The 20,195-nt window shown below is 31.4% G+C and overlaps 1 protein-coding gene and 1 non-coding gene across 2 annotated transcripts; one reads left to right on the plus strand and one right to left on the minus strand.

The window, feature by feature from the left end:
- Positions 1,641-14,180, minus strand: LOC18604725 (photosynthetic NDH subunit of subcomplex B 4, chloroplastic). The gene is made up of 7 exons (XM_007037334.2): positions 14,145-14,180; positions 2,928-3,125; positions 2,789-2,836; positions 2,458-2,629; positions 2,298-2,353; positions 2,128-2,199; positions 1,641-1,953 (listed from the first exon to the last, which is right to left on the minus strand). Exons 2-7 carry the CDS (start codon positions 3,021-3,023, stop codon positions 1,840-1,842), a joined length of 558 nt encoding a protein of 185 aa, XP_007037396.2. The 5' UTR covers positions 3,024-3,125; positions 14,145-14,180; the 3' UTR covers positions 1,641-1,839.
- Positions 3,175-3,248, plus strand: TRNAI-AAU. Its single transcript has one exon. It is a non-coding gene; the product is annotated as a tRNA-Ile (tRNA).

Genomic DNA, 20,195 nt, shown 5'->3' on the forward strand with positions numbered 1-20,195 from the left:
AAATTATTTATATAAGGTTAAAATAGTTTTTAACTATTAATTTTTAATAGGTTAATAAACGTGTTACATATACACGTTTAAACACGATAACTCGATTAAACACGATAACACGATTAAGTAAACATGTTTAAACGTGTTTTAAACGTATTTTTTGTCTCTGACACGTTAAAACACAAAAATTTTCGTGTCTTAACGTATCAGATACGATTAGACACGAAACACGTTAAGACTAAACCTAAAACTTATTTAACCCGTGTCTTCTTGTGTCGTCTTTAAAATTGACAGGTTTACCAATTAGGATTGGGATCATGTGAGCTTGTGTAACCCAAAATAAATTGAAGCCCATAGGATATATAAAACGTTATGAGCTTACCTGCAAGAATTGATCCACTTCAAACATCTGCTGTTGTTAGCTTGCATGGTCGACTCTCTGTACGCGTCCCGTTTGAGCAGTCATCAGTTTGAACCTCGTCTTGTTTAGATTATTTGGCTTAAATCATTTTCAGTGTAGGACAAATGCTATTGGAAGTAAACATGGTATTGTTGACTTAGTGCATTTCTGTTGGTCCTATCGAACTAGATCAAAAACACTGTATGAATCAATTAACTAGAGAGAGCCAGATCATCAGGAATGCTTCTAGGACTTTGAAAATATTCTGAGACAAATTTTATACCTCTCGGTTATGTGAGTTTATCTCTGAGACTTATCATGCAAGATATAGATTTGTTGATCTTTTTCCAGGCTTGTTGTGCAATTTCCGCTAATGGAATGAAGGAACGAAACTATATACATTCTTTGAGGATGAGATCACGATCTCATTAATAAAGCAACTGATCTTGTCTGGTCTAATGTTGAAATGCAGGATTTGGAATCATTGGTGGATTACATGTGGGGCCTTGTTTGGCAGGAGGGGCAAGGCTTGAACCATAAGCATAACAAAAATGTTTATAGCCAACCAAGTGAGAGTTAAACTGACATCGCCTAGAGAGAGAGTTTAAAGTGAGCTGGATGGGCAATTGAAAAACAGCGTTTTTGGTTACAGAAATGATTTTGTTGGTTGGGAAGAATAATGGTAGAGTTTGGAAGGATTGATTTGATCAACCATTAGAAGTAGTGAAAGAGAGAGCGGCAATTGGAGAAAGGAAGGATCCATTGATTTTGTATGCTTGTACGAGCTCACCATATCAAATATAAGAGATAGAATAGTTTTTGGAGGATGAATGCATACTGCTAGTGTTGTATTCATAAGTATTTATAAAGCTAATTTTACTAGGCAAGGGTAATTACAAGTCTAAACTACATGATAACTAGCTACACCTATTTGAATAATATAATCCTATCAATATAATTACATTTCAAATGAAGTTTGCTATCTGTTCATCTTGGAATTTAAATCTGATTTCTCTCCATTACGGGCCCTTGATGGGCAGCTTCTAAAGGCTGCAAAGTTTATTATGTAGGGTACGGAGAAGCCATTCATAGCATGCGCGGTGAGCTACTGGCCAACTATGGAAAAATACAGTTAATCGAATTTTGCACTTTGAAAAATGTTGATTGATCATTCACGCTGGCTGCTTTCTTGTATTTTGGACAACGATTCAGGAGAAATAAGCTGCTCAAGAATATTTTCTGGAATCGATTTTTGAATTAAAAGCAAGTCCACAATCATTCATTTCAAGCATGTAACAAGGTTTGCTGTAAATTAATTTCCTGATCAGCTTCTTTCTGTCCATGCAATATCAAAGTTGATTAAATATACTATACACTTATGTTTGCATGGTCTTTATAATGGAGGAATAGGGAAGATGCAGAAACATTAAAATCAACTCAATAAGCTTCTACTTGCGGCCAGCTTCTTCCAATTCTCTCAGCCCTCCGACCTTCTGCTCAATCTCCTCAATCAGCTCCTCACGCCACAACTCTGCCCTTGCAGATTCTTCAATGTCCTCTTGCTGCATTTCCATAAGCTCAGTTAAAACATATTATGGACTGCAACAACTGAATTGCAAGTGAATTCACAGTAAAAACGAAAATACTGAGTTTTAGTATTTCAATATCATCAATTCTGGAAGGGCTACATATATATATTTGGCTCATGTTTGGGAATTAAATTAAGTGAAGGATACCTTCTCATAAACCCAATGTCCAGTACCATCTCCACCATCTTTCCTGTATACGTCGGAATCATAGTACGGATCCTACGCCATGCTCTTATAAATTAGACTTAATTTTACTCAACATAAGCAACAATTATATATTTGACCAAAGCAAAGTTAAATAAAACAGATTTGCTTACTTTTGTGGAACCAAAAAACAAACATCCCCAGCAAGTGAACATGATGTAGAAAGTATCTAGAGCATAAGCAAAGCAAAAAGTCTTAGTGTTATGTATAATTAATTCAATTAATGCATGAAAAATTGAATCATTAACCGATTTGAATGATTGAAACACTTACAAACGTTCTTAATGGCTTCCTCACTCAGATGCCAGATAGATTTGTTGGTGATAATTTCTCTTTGTGCATCAAGTTGTTGAACATTATGAACTAAAACTGCCATTAGAGGCCAATCTGGGAAAGCATTCGCTTTAACTGAAGCTACCCCTCTTCTGCTGTTGCTGCCTTCAGTCTATATTATTTATCACAAAATTCAAGATATAATGCTGTGAAGTTTAGACAAATCAATCACTAAATAAACGAAATTCTCCCCTTTCTTTTGTTAAGAATAAGAAAAAATATAGAGAAATTTATGAATATGGCATTCGAGTCTATACAGTTAAACACTTACCTGCTGCTTCCCATAATTGAAAAGCCTAGTGCTTGAACATCTCCTAAGCTGCAAATGCATCAAGTAACCATATTTATGCTTATTAATACCAATGACAGAAAGTTCAAAGATCGTGTAAAAGGATAGTGAGAAATATTACCAATCTTGAAGATGGACAGCTGTCCGATTTGGCAGCATGAAGATAACTGTTGATGCATGGTTTTGTGAGGGTGAAGCTTACGATTGCTTCAGCCATTATTTTGAGCGTAGTGTTTTTTTGCTGAGATTTTGGATTTTGCGCCTTTGTTTTGTGGGAGGGAAGGTGGATAACGCAATCATTACCATCCACTCTTAATTCCTAGCATATCATGTGTTAAATAAAAAGACTTTTAGTTGTCAAGACAATTGGCCTATTAGCTCAGTTGGTTAGAGCGTCGTGCTAATAACGCGAAGGTCGCAGGTTCGAGACCTGCATGGGCCATTTTATTAGTTTAGATAAATTTTGTTCTAAATTTACTTTAATCTATACTTTATTTGTTTAGGTTGGTTTAGTCTTTTTCTACTTTTTATTTTAGGGTTCAATAAATAATTAATTTCTAGAGTCCCTTATCTAAACTCCTCCAAGACACCTGTTTATAGTAATTTAAATTTACTTTAATTTATACTTTATTTACTTTCGTTGGTTTAGTCTTTTTTTACTTTTTACTTTAGGCTTCAATGAATAATTAATTTCTCGAGTCCCCCATCTAAATTCCTCCAAGACACCTCTTTATAGTAATTACTACGTCTTAAGGTTTACATTTTTTTTTTCAAATTTGTTGAATATTATCATTGTGAATTCTATTCGTTTTTGTTTGTTTTCTCAATAAAGGCTAATGAGAAAAACCAGAAATAATTAAATATAATAAGCATTTGCAAAAAGTCAAAAGGAAATAAAAAACCCAAAAGGTTGATTTTTTTTCTTTTATTGAATGAATAGGTAAATAATGCTTTGTATCTTATCACTGATGATTTAAGATAATTATATTTGGTTAACAATTGCTGATCTCTAAAGATTTAAAATTATCATGTTTAGTATCAGGGGCGGAACTAAAGCATTTTTAGAGGGTGAGTCAAATAGAATAAGACATTAAACAGTCAAAGAGAACTTTATATATAATTCAATTTTCACTCATTTAAAAGATTAAAAAAATTCACAGGACATTGGATATACAAAAAAAAATACATATTAACAGTAATTATGGTATCATACATATATATATATATATATGACTGAACGGAACTATTAAAGGAGTCTTTCTCACTCTCTGCGTGTAAGAGTAGAAGAAAAAACAATTTTTCAAACTCAAATAAATTACTTCTTTACTTTGTTTATTCTACACAAAATGAATAGTTTTCTAAGGAAGCTTTCATTTTATTTTCTATTTGCCTCTTAAATTGTTAATTAACATATTAGTTTATTGGGTTGAATTATTGAGATATAATATGTTATGATAAACTATTTGGTTGGACTGTTAAGATATAATATATTATGATAGGCTTAGATTTATATTAAAACTTAGTGGTTTGGGTTAGTACTCATTTTTATGATTTTTTTATAAATTTGATAGGCTTAACATATTAAGTTAAAATTTACTTGTTGGGCTTAACTAGCAATATGCTGACCATAATGACTTTAATTTCATCAAATGGTTTGAAGAATAAAAATAATTATTAATAAAAAAATTATTTTGAGAGTCATTAAAAATATATATAATAAATAAAATTGTATTGAAAGCAATACAATTACTTCATTTTGACAATTTGTATGTATATCACTTAAAGTTTGCAACATACATGCTAGAACACATTAGTTATTCTGAAAAAAAGAATACATTGATGAAATTCTAAACAATAGTGCAACATTGCAATTTATATTTGAGAATTACATAATAATTTATTAATTTTTAAAAATTAAAATCGTAAAAAATAAAATTCACATAATAGAAAAAAGAAAAACATGGCAAATAGAAGACAAAACCCATATATTACATAATAAAAAAAAGAAAAAAAGAATATAATTGATGGTTTATAGAAATTTGTGGAAGAAAATCTAGAGAGATTTAGAACAAATGAGTAAATAGAATAAAAATAAAATAAATAAATAAATAATAAAAATAATAATATAAATTGAAAGAAAAAAAAGCTTTAAAATTGAGTTAGGCATATGAAATCATTTTGTTATTCTTTATTTTTTAAATATTAAATAAAAAATTATTTTGAAAGGGTCATTAAGAAAATTTATAAAAAATTTAAAAAATTTATATAATGTGGAAAAAAATTTTAAAATCCCTTAAGGAAGCACCGCCCCTATTTAGTTTGACATGAAAATTAAATATACTTTATTTAAAAGTACTCTAATAGTTAAAAGTGAATAATATTACCATATGATATAGTTAAAATAGCAATAGAAACTAACTTCTAAATAAAAAATTACGCAATGAATAATTAACCTATTTAATTAAAAAATAAAAAATAATTTACGAATAATTAAATTAGCATGTAGAACATAAAATTACTATAATGTGTATTATATATATATATATATATACTAAAATGAAACTAAACATATTAAAATGATAATAAATTTTCTAAGAAAATAAAATGTTTTTTAGAAAAATAAAAACAAGCATGTATGACACTTTTTAAAGTTACGTACATAGAATATATGTTTTGAAATATTAAACACTTATTATATAATAATAATTACAATTTTGAAAGAAGTCGAGTTATGTTATTCACACGTTAAAAAAGGTAAAGATATCTATAATTGTTTTATAGATCACTACATCTTAGTAAAAAAGTGTCTCACCCTTTTGGATGAGAATTAGATCAACTCTCAAGACTGTGATCTATTCACTCTCGGTGATATCACTTCATTGCCATGTAAGATCATAGACTTCTTACCAAACACAGTGATTAGTAAGGTGGCATTTGGTATACGGTGATTATCTAAAACTTCATGGTAATCAATGTATGGTGACCAGATCACTGTGTTTGATAAGAATTTGGTGATTTGACGTGACGATGTTCTTCGATTATCGAGATTAATTAAATCACTATCTTGAAAGATGATTTAATTATAATAAAAAAAGTGAGAAAATTTTATCGTCAAGCTAAAATGATTTGTAAAGTTAACTATAGTCAATATTACCCTTTTTAACATGTGAATAAAAAATCTCCTCCCTCCTAAAGTGTTAATATTTTATATAAAAAGTTTTTAACTTTTCAAAATTAATATTCATTTATACCAAACTCAAAAACTAATTATAGTCTTTCTCTTTATTTTTTTATGTTTTATATATATAATATTAATTTTTTTATTTTCCTTTCATATAATTTTAATAGATTTAGTTTCATTTTATCATTCAAGTGTTTTTTTACGTAATTTATATTGTAAAAGTTAGTTTACCTATTAATTATATATTTTTTTATAAATGTTAATTCAATAATTTAGTTATACCTTATGAAATGAATAAACTATTATTAATATTTTACAAATTGTTATCTTTAAACAACATTATAATTATTAATTTTCTAACTATTCTAATATGGTTATTTTGGTAATTTAACAAAATAATGTATGATTTTCAGTGATACCAAATATAATAATCTTTTAATATTTGATAATTAATGATTTGTAATTCATGTTAGTTTAAATTTATAGGTGATAAGATTACCATAACAATTAGGTTATTGTGGTGATTTTGAAATGATATTAAATACTACTTAAAATATGATTCACCTTGAATTTTGCGATAATCAACTTGATCGAAACGGTCATATCTTAAGGGCTCGTTTAGTTGGAGGGAATGGTTAATCTTAGGTAATAGTTTTTCTTTCATTTGGTTTGTTTTTTTGGTAACAATGTGTCACTACCCGGAACTCCTATCAAGCCCGTGACAACCGTCGCGAAGTCTCGTCAGACATTCTTTACCTCGAATGTTGATCGAAACCTCGCAAGGCTTTCGCATCAGTTTTCTTACCTCCCTTGTGATCGATAGTAACTAAAATCGTGTTTTGAAACGATATGGACCATTTTCTCATCCAAAAACAATGAAAATTTATTTCTATCTCACAAGGATATTTTAGTCATTTTTTTTTCTTTTTCGAAAATTTTGAAATTCGTAAAAAATGTAATATGTAAGTGGAAACACATATTTCATGATTTAAATTAAATTTTTAAGTCTAAAACATTCGTTTAAAGTAAAATTATAGCTATTTGAATATAATAAAAATATTAAATAAAATATTCTATTTTCTTAAAACACAATATTTTCAAAGTCTTCCTAAAATAACTTTTGTAACGTAAGAGTATAATAAATTTATTCATATAGTAATAAAGATAATTAAAGTATGAAATTTCGTTTACAGTGATACATGGGCCCCCAACTGTCCAAGAAGATGTAGGGCTACGAACTTTTACTTTCTAGGATACAACTCCGAGATTAATTCTCATCTTAATCAACTATCAACAAATTGTTCTGAGCCTGAAAAATGGATAGGAAGAGGGGTGAGATTATATAATCCCAGTGAGTAAACAATTATCATCAAAAGCATCTAAATCTGAGTAGATGGAGACAATATAAAAGCGTTATATCTTAATAATGTTCATAACGCAAAATTCGTTTCAATCTATACCAAACAATTTCTTTTCATCAAAATTTTCCCAGCTTATGAGTTTCTTAAACTTGGCCCCTACCAGAATCATTCTTGCGGGTACCTTCGTCAAGGTATCCCACTGAGACCGCCAAGGCTGTTAAATGTCCCATACCCATAAACATGTTTTCGCATCTGACACACAGCCGTTCCTTGGCGTTGGTTGAGTCTCACTCTCACGTGGTGGGTCGAACGTGAGGTGCACTCAAATCTTACCTCAGGAGATACTTTATCCAACATCTCCCCCCAAAAGTAAGTATATACTTGGGTTACCGTGCCCCTCTCATAGGCAGTCCACGAAAACCCTCACCACTGCAGTGACCGTTTAATATACCACCAGATCCATAAAATTTTCAGTAGCATAATATGATGAATAAAATTTAATCCAGTCTACCGAGACCAATCCAATACTGTTCATATATTTCATGTCAACCCCAAAAATTTAGCCATCATGCTACCATAGTGTCATAACCCACAATTTCAATAACATATAAAATCATAAATTCAACACAGTCTCCATATACTTAATTTTTCCAAAACAATTTTTGATTTCAAAACCAGTATAAATCTCATTTTTATTAAAAAACATTTTAATTGGAAAACATAATATTTTATAATTTAAACTCACCATTCAATAAAAGCATCAAACAAGTATAATTACTCTAGATGTTTAAGACAATAAATTATCCACTCATAGTATTAGGAGTAGAAATACTCCTATTTTCAGTCCGCGAGTACTGTCCTTTACCCGTATCCAATGGCTCACCACCTAGCCATAATCCATAACACATATTCCAATTAAATTGTGTCTAACAGTCATAAGTTATTTCAGGCTCGATATATATACGTGATATGAAATGAAAAATGCACGGGTAGCAATCTAGACCCGGTATTGGCCTAAGTCGATTTTTCATCCGATAAATTGACCAATGCGTCCAATTTCACTCCAACTTGCTCCATCTCTTTCTCAATTCCTCAATTCACCAAAAACTATTATTGCTTAATCAAATCACCTAGAATAACATCCCATTCTTCCTCATTATTCACTTAGAGAATTCGGCTATTGATGGGCACCAAACCTTTGGTGGTTTTCTTCACTTATTTTCATGCTACACATCATTAATCACCTAAAAACACTAACATACCTAAAAGTCAAACCAATCCAAGATCATTCTCTCTCCATACCCATTTTGACCAGCCACGAATTCACCATGAAAGCATGCTTTTCAACCATGGAAATTAAGGGAAAATGTATAGGAAAAATAGTTCATAAACTAAAATCAAGAAAGTTCACCTTTTTCCACTTGATTTTCTTGAAAATCCACACTTTTCTCTTGAATTTCTTTTCACCTAGGGTTTGTTCTTCTTTTCCCCTTTGTTTTCTTGCCAAAGCCAACCCTTATGAGAGTGAAATGGTGGTGTGGGCTGATTTTTATAGTTAAATAATATAATAATTTAAACTTGCCACATGGCATTCCATAATTGGTCCATTTTTTAAAATTCTTATCTTTTAAGCTTTAAATTCCACCACACATTATTCAAGGGTAAAACATGATGATGGGTGAAGACCTTGTGCTGGAAAAATGCTCTAGGGGTGCAAAATTACCATTTTGCCCCTGAGGTGGTAAAATTACCATTTCGTCTCTATACTCCAAATTATACCGAAATTAAAATTTTTTACTTCTAAACCTCAAATCATACTCCAATAAGTCAAATGGGGCCAAAAAAATCTTTTCTAAAAATTTCCATTTTGTCCCCAAGTGGCAAATGACCATTTTACCCTTACATAGTGAAAATTTCGGTTTGACTCCAAATTGATTCTTGAACTCCGAATTACCATTTTGAGTCATCCTTGGACTATGAAACTCTTAATTTCACCTTAAAATTCCTATTTGAACTAGTTCGAACTAGTTCAAGGCTTAATCGACTTAATAATACTATTAGAGGCAATATCGTCTTTTAATAATTTCTCGAACTTCCTAAATATGCAAACATTCTATTGAGCATGTAAATGACGTCGTAATTATTTTATAGAACAGGGTTTGACACAATGACTATTCCTTAAAATCACATAATACATATTACCACCTTTTTCTTGGTTTTAACTATTCCAAGCCTTGTGGAATAGAATTTAAAAAATGAGGGTGGGGTGACTCCCTATTTATTGTTAAAGCCCCTAACAGATCAATGGTTATCATAATCTTCTACAAAGATATATTTCTAAATTAGATTATCTTCTTGATAAATCTCACATTATCACCTAGATAATTTCCACATGTAGATGAATCTTGAAATATCTTGAATGTGAATAATACATTTATCAAATTTACTCTAATTTGAATAGGTATAATGTGGTGTGATATGTCTATATTCCATAACACTCCCCTTTCGACGGAACACCACTGTGGTGGCCTAGTTGGACGTGTTATTACTACCTTGTTAAAAACCTTAAGCCTGAAAAATCTAATGGGACAAAAATCGAACAAAAGGGAAAAGAGTATAGTGCACTAAGCCCATAATTGCTCCCTTTAATTGAACCATATTGTCGTTTCTAGGGTTTACTACTTCTGGGGTTTACCACTGCTAGGGCTTACGACTTCTAGGGTAATTGATACTTTACCACTCTAGAGGCAAATCAATCTTTCGCCTCATTCTAATGCCATATACTAATTTCTCAAATGTTTATGGTGGTAATGACTTCGTAAAAAGATCTGTAAAATTATTGGCGGAGCGAATCTATTTAACGTCAATTTGTTGACTTTCTTGAAGTTCATGAATATAGAAAAATTTCAATGAGATATGCTTCATCTTGTCACTTTTAATATATCCTCCCCTGACTTGTGCAACATAAGCAACATTATCTTTCTAAATTATGGTGGAAGAATTCGTAACCGGTGTTAAACAACAAGAATTATGAATATGCATTATAACGGATCTCAACCAAACACACTATCTTTTAGCTTCATATAGAGCGATAATCTCGGAGTGGCTGGAGAATGTAGCTACTAGCATTTACTTAGTAGAGCGCCAAGAAATAACGGTGCTATTATAGCAAAATAAATAACTGGTTTTAAAAAAAAGCCTTATGCGGATTAGATTTATATCCCGCATCAGTATATCCAACTAAACCAAAGTTAGTGGAATCCTTGGAATAATATAATCACAAATCTATGGTTCCTCGGAGATAATGGAAGATATGTTTTATCACATTCCAATGTTTCCAGGTTAGTTCAGAACTAAAATGTGCCAACAAATCTATCGCAAAAGTGATATCTAATCTCGTACGTTAAGCCAAGTACATCAAAGCCCTAATTGCATTGAGATATGGTACTTCAGGACCAAGTATCTCCTCATCAGGCTCTAGGACAAAATGGGTCCTTTTGGGGATCAAAAGACCTCACAACCAAAAGGATGCTCAAAATGTGAGCCTTGTCCATGTTAAAATGTCTAAGCAATCTCTCAGTATATGCTAATTGATGAACATGTATTCCATTTGCTTTGTGCTCAAACTCTTGACCAAGAAAAAGTTTGGTTTTACCAAAATCTTTAACTTAAAACTCCTTTTTCAAATATTCGACAGTTTTAGATAATTCTTCTGGAGTTCTAATCAAATTCATATCATTGACATACACTGCTGTCATAGCCAATCTAGTTTTTGATTTCTTAATAAACACACATGAGCAGATAGGATCATTTTTGTACCTTTCCTTAATTAGGTACTCGCTTAAGCGTTGATACCACATGCTACCGGATTACTTTAACTCGTATAAAGATCTTTACAACTTTATTGAGAATAAGGGGAGTGTATGTTTTAGGCATTTTGAATCCCTTTGAAATTTTCATATAAATATTAAAGTCTAATGAACCATATAGATATGTCGTCACAATGTCCATAAGACACATTTCTAGTTTTTCAAAATAGCTAGGCTAATAAAGAAATGAAAGGTAATCGTATCCATCAGAGGTGAATACATCTCATCATAATTAATATCAAGTCTCTAAGAGAAGCCTTAGGCTACAAGTCGAGCTTTATACCTCACGACCTCGTTTTTCTCATTTTGTTTTCAAACAAAGACCTACTTGTATCCAACAAGCTTTACATTGTCGAGGGTTCAAGCTACAGGTTCGAAAACTTCTCATTTAGCTAAGGAAGCCAATTCAACCTAGATTGCTTCTTCCCACTTGGGCCAATGTTGCCTTTGATAACATTCAATAATAGATTGCGGTTCATAATCATCGTTCATAATCTCATGAGTAATTGAGAGTGCAAAAACATTATCGATGATTATCTCATTCCGATCCTAAATCTTATTACAATATGTAATAGAGATCTCAATATTCTTGTGGTCAGTGATCTTTTCATGGGTTCATGCCTCTTCAAGGGCAATAAGCTTTTTTAGATCAAGCTTAATACCAAGCTCTTTTGGAGAGGATTCTTGATTCCTCCCTTTTCATTTTCGAGGGGCAGTGTCTTTTTATCCTATCTATCTTCCACGCTTCAAGCGTAGGCCATCCTTATCCATTTCAACCTGTTCTTCAAGAATAACAATCCTAGTTGAAGCATTCACAGTTGGAACATAAGACTTCGTGACTTTGGCAATATCATATAATGCATCGAGAAGTTTATTGGCAATAGTCTGTAAACGAATTATATGTTGCACCTCATTTTCACATTCAAGAGTTCTTAGGTCTAAATGGGATAGATTTTTTCATTCCAAGCGAATTTCTCAGTTGGTTTCTGCTTTTCAGCCATGGAAGCCTTAGGTATCCCAATTGATGGAAACACTGCCTCATCAAAATGACAATCTGTGAATCTGGAGGTAAAAAGATCACCCGTCGTTGGTTTCAAGAACCTAATAATGGACGGTGAATCAAATCAGATATAGATGCCCAAACGATGTTGGGACTTATTTTAATCTTTATTGGCGGGTTATAGGCACTTGTACAGCACAACCAAAGGTGCATAAATATGAAATGTCTAGTTCATAACTGGGAACCAACTATATGGGAGATTGCAAGAGGCTAGTGGTGGGGCACAATCTAATTAGTGCTGTCACATGCAAAACAACATGACCACACATTGAAGGGTTGAGCTTTGTCTTCAATAAAAGAGTACAAGTGATAATTTGGATGCATTTAATCAGGGATTCTGCCAATCCGTTATGAGTATGAATATGTGGAACCGGGTGCTTAACCTCGATTCCTAGTGAATCATAATAAGAATGAAAGCTCTTTGATGTAAATTGTCATGACCTGGTACTCCCCTCTAGCCCGTGACAACCGTTGCGTTGTCCTAATCGACACTCATTACCAAGAATGTCAACCGAAACCCTACAAGGCTTTAATATCAGTTTCTCTTTTCCCCATTGAGCAACCGTTATCAAATATCATGTTTTTATTTTGAAAACATAGTTGTTCCTTGGCGTTGGTTGAGTTCCCCCTCAAGTGGTGGTTTGACGTGAAGTGAACTCTAAAAGTTATACCTCGGGAGTTACCCTACTCACCTCTAAAACCGAGATAAAATATAACGGGATTTACCGTGCCCCTCTAATAGGCTAGTCCACGAAAACCCACATACTGCAGCAAGCTAAACCCACCATACAATAAAATTTTGATAGTATGACAGGGCTAATATTTTACTACCCAGCCTGCAAGGGTAAAATAAAACAATTCATACAATTCATAAAATACAGCCCAGCTAGTCATGCCAACACAATAACAATATAACATAAGCCATCAATTTCCAATCATAAAATTTACAACATACCAATGGTCTCCAATTACTCTATTTTCAAAATCGTTATTTCGTTTCAAGACAATTTATAAAATATTTTCATTTAAACTCATTTTTGTTTATAAAACCTAAAATTTACCATTTGAACTCATTTTCATAAAATTCACCAAAATCGAATCAAAACATACTTTAGATAATTAAAATGATGATAAGGTTACTCACTATTTTGGAAGTCAAATTTTTAAAGTACTCCGATTATCGATCCTCGAGTACAATTTCCTTGCCCTTGTCGGAGAACTCACCACCTTGACACAGTACAAAATCGAGAAACTTACTACATTGGTACTAAATTGAAATTAAACTAATTTAAACTACTAATGCATGATAGGGAATGCAAAAATGCATTGATAACTATCTAAACCCGGCATTGGCCTAATTCGTCTTATCATCCGATTAAATTACTAACATGTCCAATTTAATCCCAAATTACTCCATTTCTTTTCTAATACATCAATTCACCAAACATTATTCAAACAACACCAATTTCAGCATCAAAACCCTCCCATTTCTTCATGAAAAAATTCGGCCATTACAGTGCACTAACACCGTAATTTTTGCTACTTAATTTTCTCACCATTATTCATCATTTTCTAAGCCATTTCTCTTGAAATAATAACAATCTATCACCCACACACGTCAAGGAAGATTCGGCCAATGAAGATTCATGGGGAAAATGGATTCTTTTCTTGTTGTTTTGCTTCTAAATATGCTAAACTAACTAAAAATACTAACATATCTTAAAATCAAATCAATCCAACATATTTCTCTCTCCAAACCCATTTTGACCAGCCATGAATTCATCATGAAAACATGTAATTTAACCATGAAAAATAAGGAGAAATGTATTGGAAAGGTAGATCACAAGTTAAAATCAAGAAATTTTACCTTTGATTGCTTGATTACTTGAAATCCACCAATTTTCCCTTGAATTTTCCCACCTAGGGTTCTTGTTTTTCTTTTCTCCCTTTGTTCTTCCTTTGCTCTTGGTTTGGCCGGCCATATGAAGAAAATGGGCTATTTTTATGCTAAATTTAAAGCTAAATAATAAATGGTTATAAACTTGACACATGTCACCCTATTATTGGTCCATGTGTCATTTCTTAACTATTAAGCTTTCTCTCTCCACCATATAATTCTTTCAATTATCCATGATAATATTGGATAAAATCCATGTGCTGAACAAGTGTTGTGTGTGTAAAATTACAATTTTGCCCTTGAGGTGGTAAAATTACCATTTTACCCCTATGCTTCAAAAAATACCGAGATTTCAATTTTTCACTTCTCAACCTCAAATCATACTCCAACAAGTCAAATATGATCAAAATCTTTTAAAAAAATTCTCATTTTGTCCTCGAGTGGTAAAATTACCATTTTGCCCCTAGATAGTGAAATTTTCGATTTGACTCCAAATTAATTCTCGAACTCCGAATCACCATTCTAAATCATTCTGGGACTTTAAAATTTTCAATTTCACCCTAAAATCTCTATTTGATCTAGTTCGAGGCTTAAATCAACTTTTTTGTACCTCTAGATACAACACCGACTTTTGTCGATTTTTCGGGGCTCTCTTAGTATGTAAACATTCAGTCAATCACATGCATGACATGACAAGTATTTTATAGAGTCAGGCTTGACATCTTCTCCCCCACTTGGATCAACCATATGATCCTTCTTCATGACTGATTTCGACATTCGACTAAATATTAATATTTTAATATTATTTTATTCTAAAAATTTTATCTTGTCTCTTTGGTTCTCAAAATACCTTATTATGCCTCAATTCACATCTGATAAGCTTTATTTGTCATCATATCAAAGTATGAGGTATTTCATAAATTCTCCAACATTATCCATCCTTATGCTTTTGATTGGATAATCAAGAAAGTGTGCCTTGAGCTTTATAATCTATGCAAGGAAATGTGCAAAGGCAACTTTGTGCATAGATAATAGGAAAACATGGGGCTATCTATAGGATGCGTCCACTAATACTATAAAATATCAGAATGGCCCACTTACTAATTGTATTGGTCCACAAATATCACCCTAAATTTTTTGCAAGAATGAAGGGGATTCAAGATCAACCTTTGTCATAGAAGATTTAATAATAAGTTTTCCTTGCGAACAAGTTTCACAAGTATAATCCTTGGACAACAAAATCTTTTTATCCTTTAAAGGGTGTCCTTTAGAACTTTGGATTATCCTATGTATCATCGTAGCTCCTGGATGACCTAGACAATCATGCCAAAGTCCAAACTCATCGAGATTTACTAGTTTTCAAGACATGGTAGTGTAAGATTCAGCAACTATAATAGTAACACAATACAATCCTATAGTTAAGCCTTCCAACTTCTCACGGATGGTCTTCTAACTTATCTTATAAGAGGTGATGCATAAACATTCTTTATTTTGCTCATAAATTATCTTAAGATGATACCCATTACAACGTACATCTTTGAAGCTAAGTGGATTCCTCTTCGATCTATTGCTTAGAAATGCATCCTCGATATGCAAAGTGATGCCATTTGGAAAAACAACCGTGGCTTTCCTAGAGCCATCAATAATCTCAACGAGACTTGATATTGTATAGACATTTGCCTTACGTAATGTCACACTCTAGAAAAAATGCTTGCCACAAAGTATGGTATGTATTGTTGCACTATCAAGCAAACAAACATCTTCTTTTTTCTCAATGGTTCTCATTTGCACTTGTTTTGATAACTTTAGGTGTCAAGTATCATAAAAATTTGCAAATTAGTCATGGGATTGAAATTTTCAAATAACAAATATGGAATCAATTTCATAATAATTTTATTAAATAACCTTATTGTTATTCCTTTGGAACAATTAACCAAAGGTAATACATTCAGAAAAAGAAAAAAATGAAGAAAACATTAAAATCCTCAAATCCTAAGTTTAGGCTGTCCTCCACCATTCTGATGCCTTATCTTGTATATTAGGGTCCTCGAAGAAATCAAAGACTTTGAAGGATGTTCTTGCTTTTACAGGAGCAAAGGGAGTAATTTTAATGGAGGCATTGTTAGCTTCGACGTTGGTCATAGCAGTAGAATTCTTAAAGGCATGAGTCTTAACACATTTGCCCTTATCCTTCAAGGATGCCTGGTATAGATCAACAAAGTGCTTTGGTGTACGACGGGTACGCAACTAGTGTCGAGCCATGCCATTACAATGGCAAATATTGTCCTCATGCTTTTTCACGGGCTTCTTGCCCTTGCCATGATTCAGGCCAAGGTTAGATTGCCTAAGGCGGTTAAGTCTTCTGCCAGCCCTACGTGGGTTATACCCTTTCTTACGTTCACGACCTTTTAATCGGCTTGTACTCTTACTAGAGCTAGCATTTGCTTTAAGCAATGCTTTCAAGCTAGCAGGTCTAAGATCATGGTTTTTGAGTAGCAATTCATTAGTTTGCTCTGTAGTTAGGAGGACAGAAATCAACTCTGAGTACGTCTTAACTTGATGCTGCCAGTATTACTGTTGCAATACAATATTTTAAGCATGGAAGGTGGAAAAAGTTTTCTCTAATAGCTCTGATTCAGTAAGCTTAACACTACATAACTCTAGCTGAGAAACAATATTAACTAAGGTTGAGTTATAGTCTAACACTGATTTGAAGTCTTGCAGCCTGAGATACTATAGTCATCTGTAACTGAGGTAGGATCATTATCTTAGTATGATCATACCTTTCTCTCAACCTCGTCAATAGGATCTCAAGGTCTCAAATGGATAAATATTGAGCCTACAGGCTCTCATGCAAATGACAACGAATGAAAATTAGTGCGCCTTATCTTTGTCATTTGTTTTCCTGTCTATAATAATTGCATTAGCAAGACTTTGCCCTTGAAGATGCATCTCCATATTAAGGCACCGAGACAGATAATTGCTTTCACTCACTTTCAGGATGTGGAACCTTGGCTTTTGATATTTGCCATAATTTTACACAGAAAAATGGAACCATAAAGTAATTATGACGACTATAGGGGTTTCACGAGGCCCACCATCGCTTTAGGAGCCGAAGGGATACTCTAGGTCCATTATTGATTTCAAGTCGACTGGACAGTATACAAAAGAAAAATCTAATTGGTTGATGAAGAACCAAGAAAATTACCTTTTCCTTTGGTAATCGTGCTGATAACGTGTTATAAAAAAATAATAGAAACAGGAAGAAAAGGGAGATATTGAGAGAATGCTCTTTATATATTATTGAAGCAATGCTTAAAGTAAAAAATAACTGTGATACAAAATGAAGGTGGGGTGATCCCTTATTTATAGTTGAAACCCTTAATAGATCAATGGCTATTACAATCTCCTACGAAAATATATCTTAAATTACATTATCTTTTTGATAAATCCCATGTTATCACTTAGATAATTTCCACATGTAGATGAATCTTGAAATATCTAGAATGTGGATAATACATTTATCATTTATCAAATTTACTCTAACTTGAATTGGTCTAATATGGTGTGATATGTCCATATTTCATAACAAATCCTACACTATAAAAGGATTTTTTATCTTTATTTTCTTTATTTTCTCTTTCTTCTTGATCAACATCTCACCCTTTCTCTCTAAGTGAGCTTCATGTGATCGTCCTCCTCATTAGCCATCGATGTTTTTCGCCGCTAGGATTGCCAAGTCTTTTATTGCGAACCATCACAATCATCAACATTTTTAGAGCGTTGCTTTGGCGTTAGTCACAACCAACGCTAGACCAACACTCTAACAACCAGATCTGGTCATGAATAATGCTAGATCGACACTTTATAATGCTGACAACTTCTCTGATAGTCAATGACGCGTTTGAGAAAAGGAAAGAAAAGAAGAAAACAAGGAAAAAGGAAAAAAATGAAAGAAAAGAAAAAAAGAAATTAAAATTAAAAAATAGTAATAAATTATTAATATTTTAAAATTTTAATGAAAATAGAAACTAAAAGATTAAAAATTGAAAATAGAAAATAGAGAAAAAATAAAAAATAAAAAATATCAAATATCAAATTAATACTTTAATAATAAATTATTAAATTATTAATATTTTAAAATTTTAATGAGAATAGAAATTAAAAGATTAAAAAAGAAAAAAATTATTAAATTATAAGTCAAGGGTAATTTTGTGTTTTTGTAAAAATATTACTATAAATTATACTAAAGTGTATTTTTGTTTCTGATGAAAATAAATTCTATTGTAATAAAAGGTATTATTGTCATTTTGTTATTTATTCGTTAATTATTTTTATTTTTTTTTACCAATCAAACATTAGAATGAGTCATAATAGTAATTACTACATTATTTCATTCCATGAACTAAGCTATATAATAATTATTTTATTCTATTTTTTTTTATTTTATTACCACAAAATAACTATTTTATTTCTTTATATTACATTACGTGAAGCAGCGATGCTGTAAAAGTATAAAGTTGACTTAAGTAATAAATAAGCCTAAATTAATTTTTTGTTAGCATAATGTTCAAAAAAACTCTTAAACTATTTAAGAAAATTTAAATAAGCTCTTATTTTTTTATCGCATTCAATCAAATTTTTATATATTTTTTTAATCAGATAAGTTCTTTTGACTAATGATTGACTAATTGTCATTAGTTAAAATACTACTTGTCATTTTATATTGACATGGTACTAACATGACGTTGATGTAGAAGATGAAAAATATCATATTGTCATGTTATCATGTCAAATTAGTATATCATCATCAATTGTGATATGTTAGCATACGACATTAGTGTCACGCAATATAGAATGACAAATGACATTTTGATTCAATCAATTATTAATTATAAAAACTTATTTAACTGAAAAATAAATATATAAGAACTTATTGGACTTAAAATAAAAATATAAGAACTTGATTGAACGTAATAAAAACATAGATCTTATTTGAATTTTTTTAAATAGTTTAAGTACTTATTTAACTCTTTTACCATTTTTTTTAAGTAAATGACTTTTAAACTTTATAGCATTGTACACCGTAGATATTAATGTTGCTTTACTTTTTATAATTTCCAAGTTGGAGTTGAACAGAGATTCAATTTGTTGCTTTATTCTTCAGGATTTTCCAATTTAGGGTTCAATATGAATTTGTTGGGTCCCTAGTCTATTTTAATAAAGGAGCCCCTACTAATAGAAATATTATGCATCATTATTTATTTTCTTACTTGCAGAGTCCCCTACCACTAGAAATATTTTACATTATTTTTTCTTTGCTTAATTGCGAGTCTTTTATTGGCTATAAAGAATATTGGCACGATGACAAAATTAATTCTCAATTTATATTATTATAATATTACTCCCATCTCTCTTAAGTACTTTCTCTTTTTGCAAAAATTTAATCACCTTTGTCCCCTAGGAGATGTCCCATAATTAAAATTTACAACTTTCTACTTAAAGTTGTTATGGATTCAAATAAGAGTATAATTGGGTGACTTTATAATCCCAAATTCAACAAACTTTTATCTATTAAAACATGTTATCCTCTCTCCATTATTTAAATTTGGTATAATATTTAAATTTTTTAAACTATTTAAAAAATTTAAATTAATTTTTATTCTTTTATTATATTCAATTAAGTTTTTATATTTTTATTTTAAATTAAATAAATTTTTATATTTTTATTTTGAACTAAATAAACTTTTATAATTAATAATTAACTTAGTTAAAATATTACTAATTATTTTATAATATATGATGTTAACGTGATATGTAGATGTATCATAATAAATGATGGTGATTAGAGTTGTTAATATGGGTCAGTCCAGCCTAGCCTAACTCAAGCCCTTGTGTGCTAAGAAAATATAGGTTGGGTCGGGCCAACTCATTTTTTATATGGGCCATCAAAACCTCAACCCAGCCCACCCCTTGCTAGCTCATAGACTGGGTTGGTTCAGTTTATTTTTTTTGTTAAAA

Source organism: Theobroma cacao, chromosome 3 (assembly GCF_000208745.1).
Source record: "Theobroma cacao cultivar B97-61/B2 chromosome 3, Criollo_cocoa_genome_V2, whole genome shotgun sequence".
NCBI classification, from domain to species: Eukaryota; Viridiplantae; Streptophyta; class Magnoliopsida; order Malvales; family Malvaceae; genus Theobroma; species Theobroma cacao.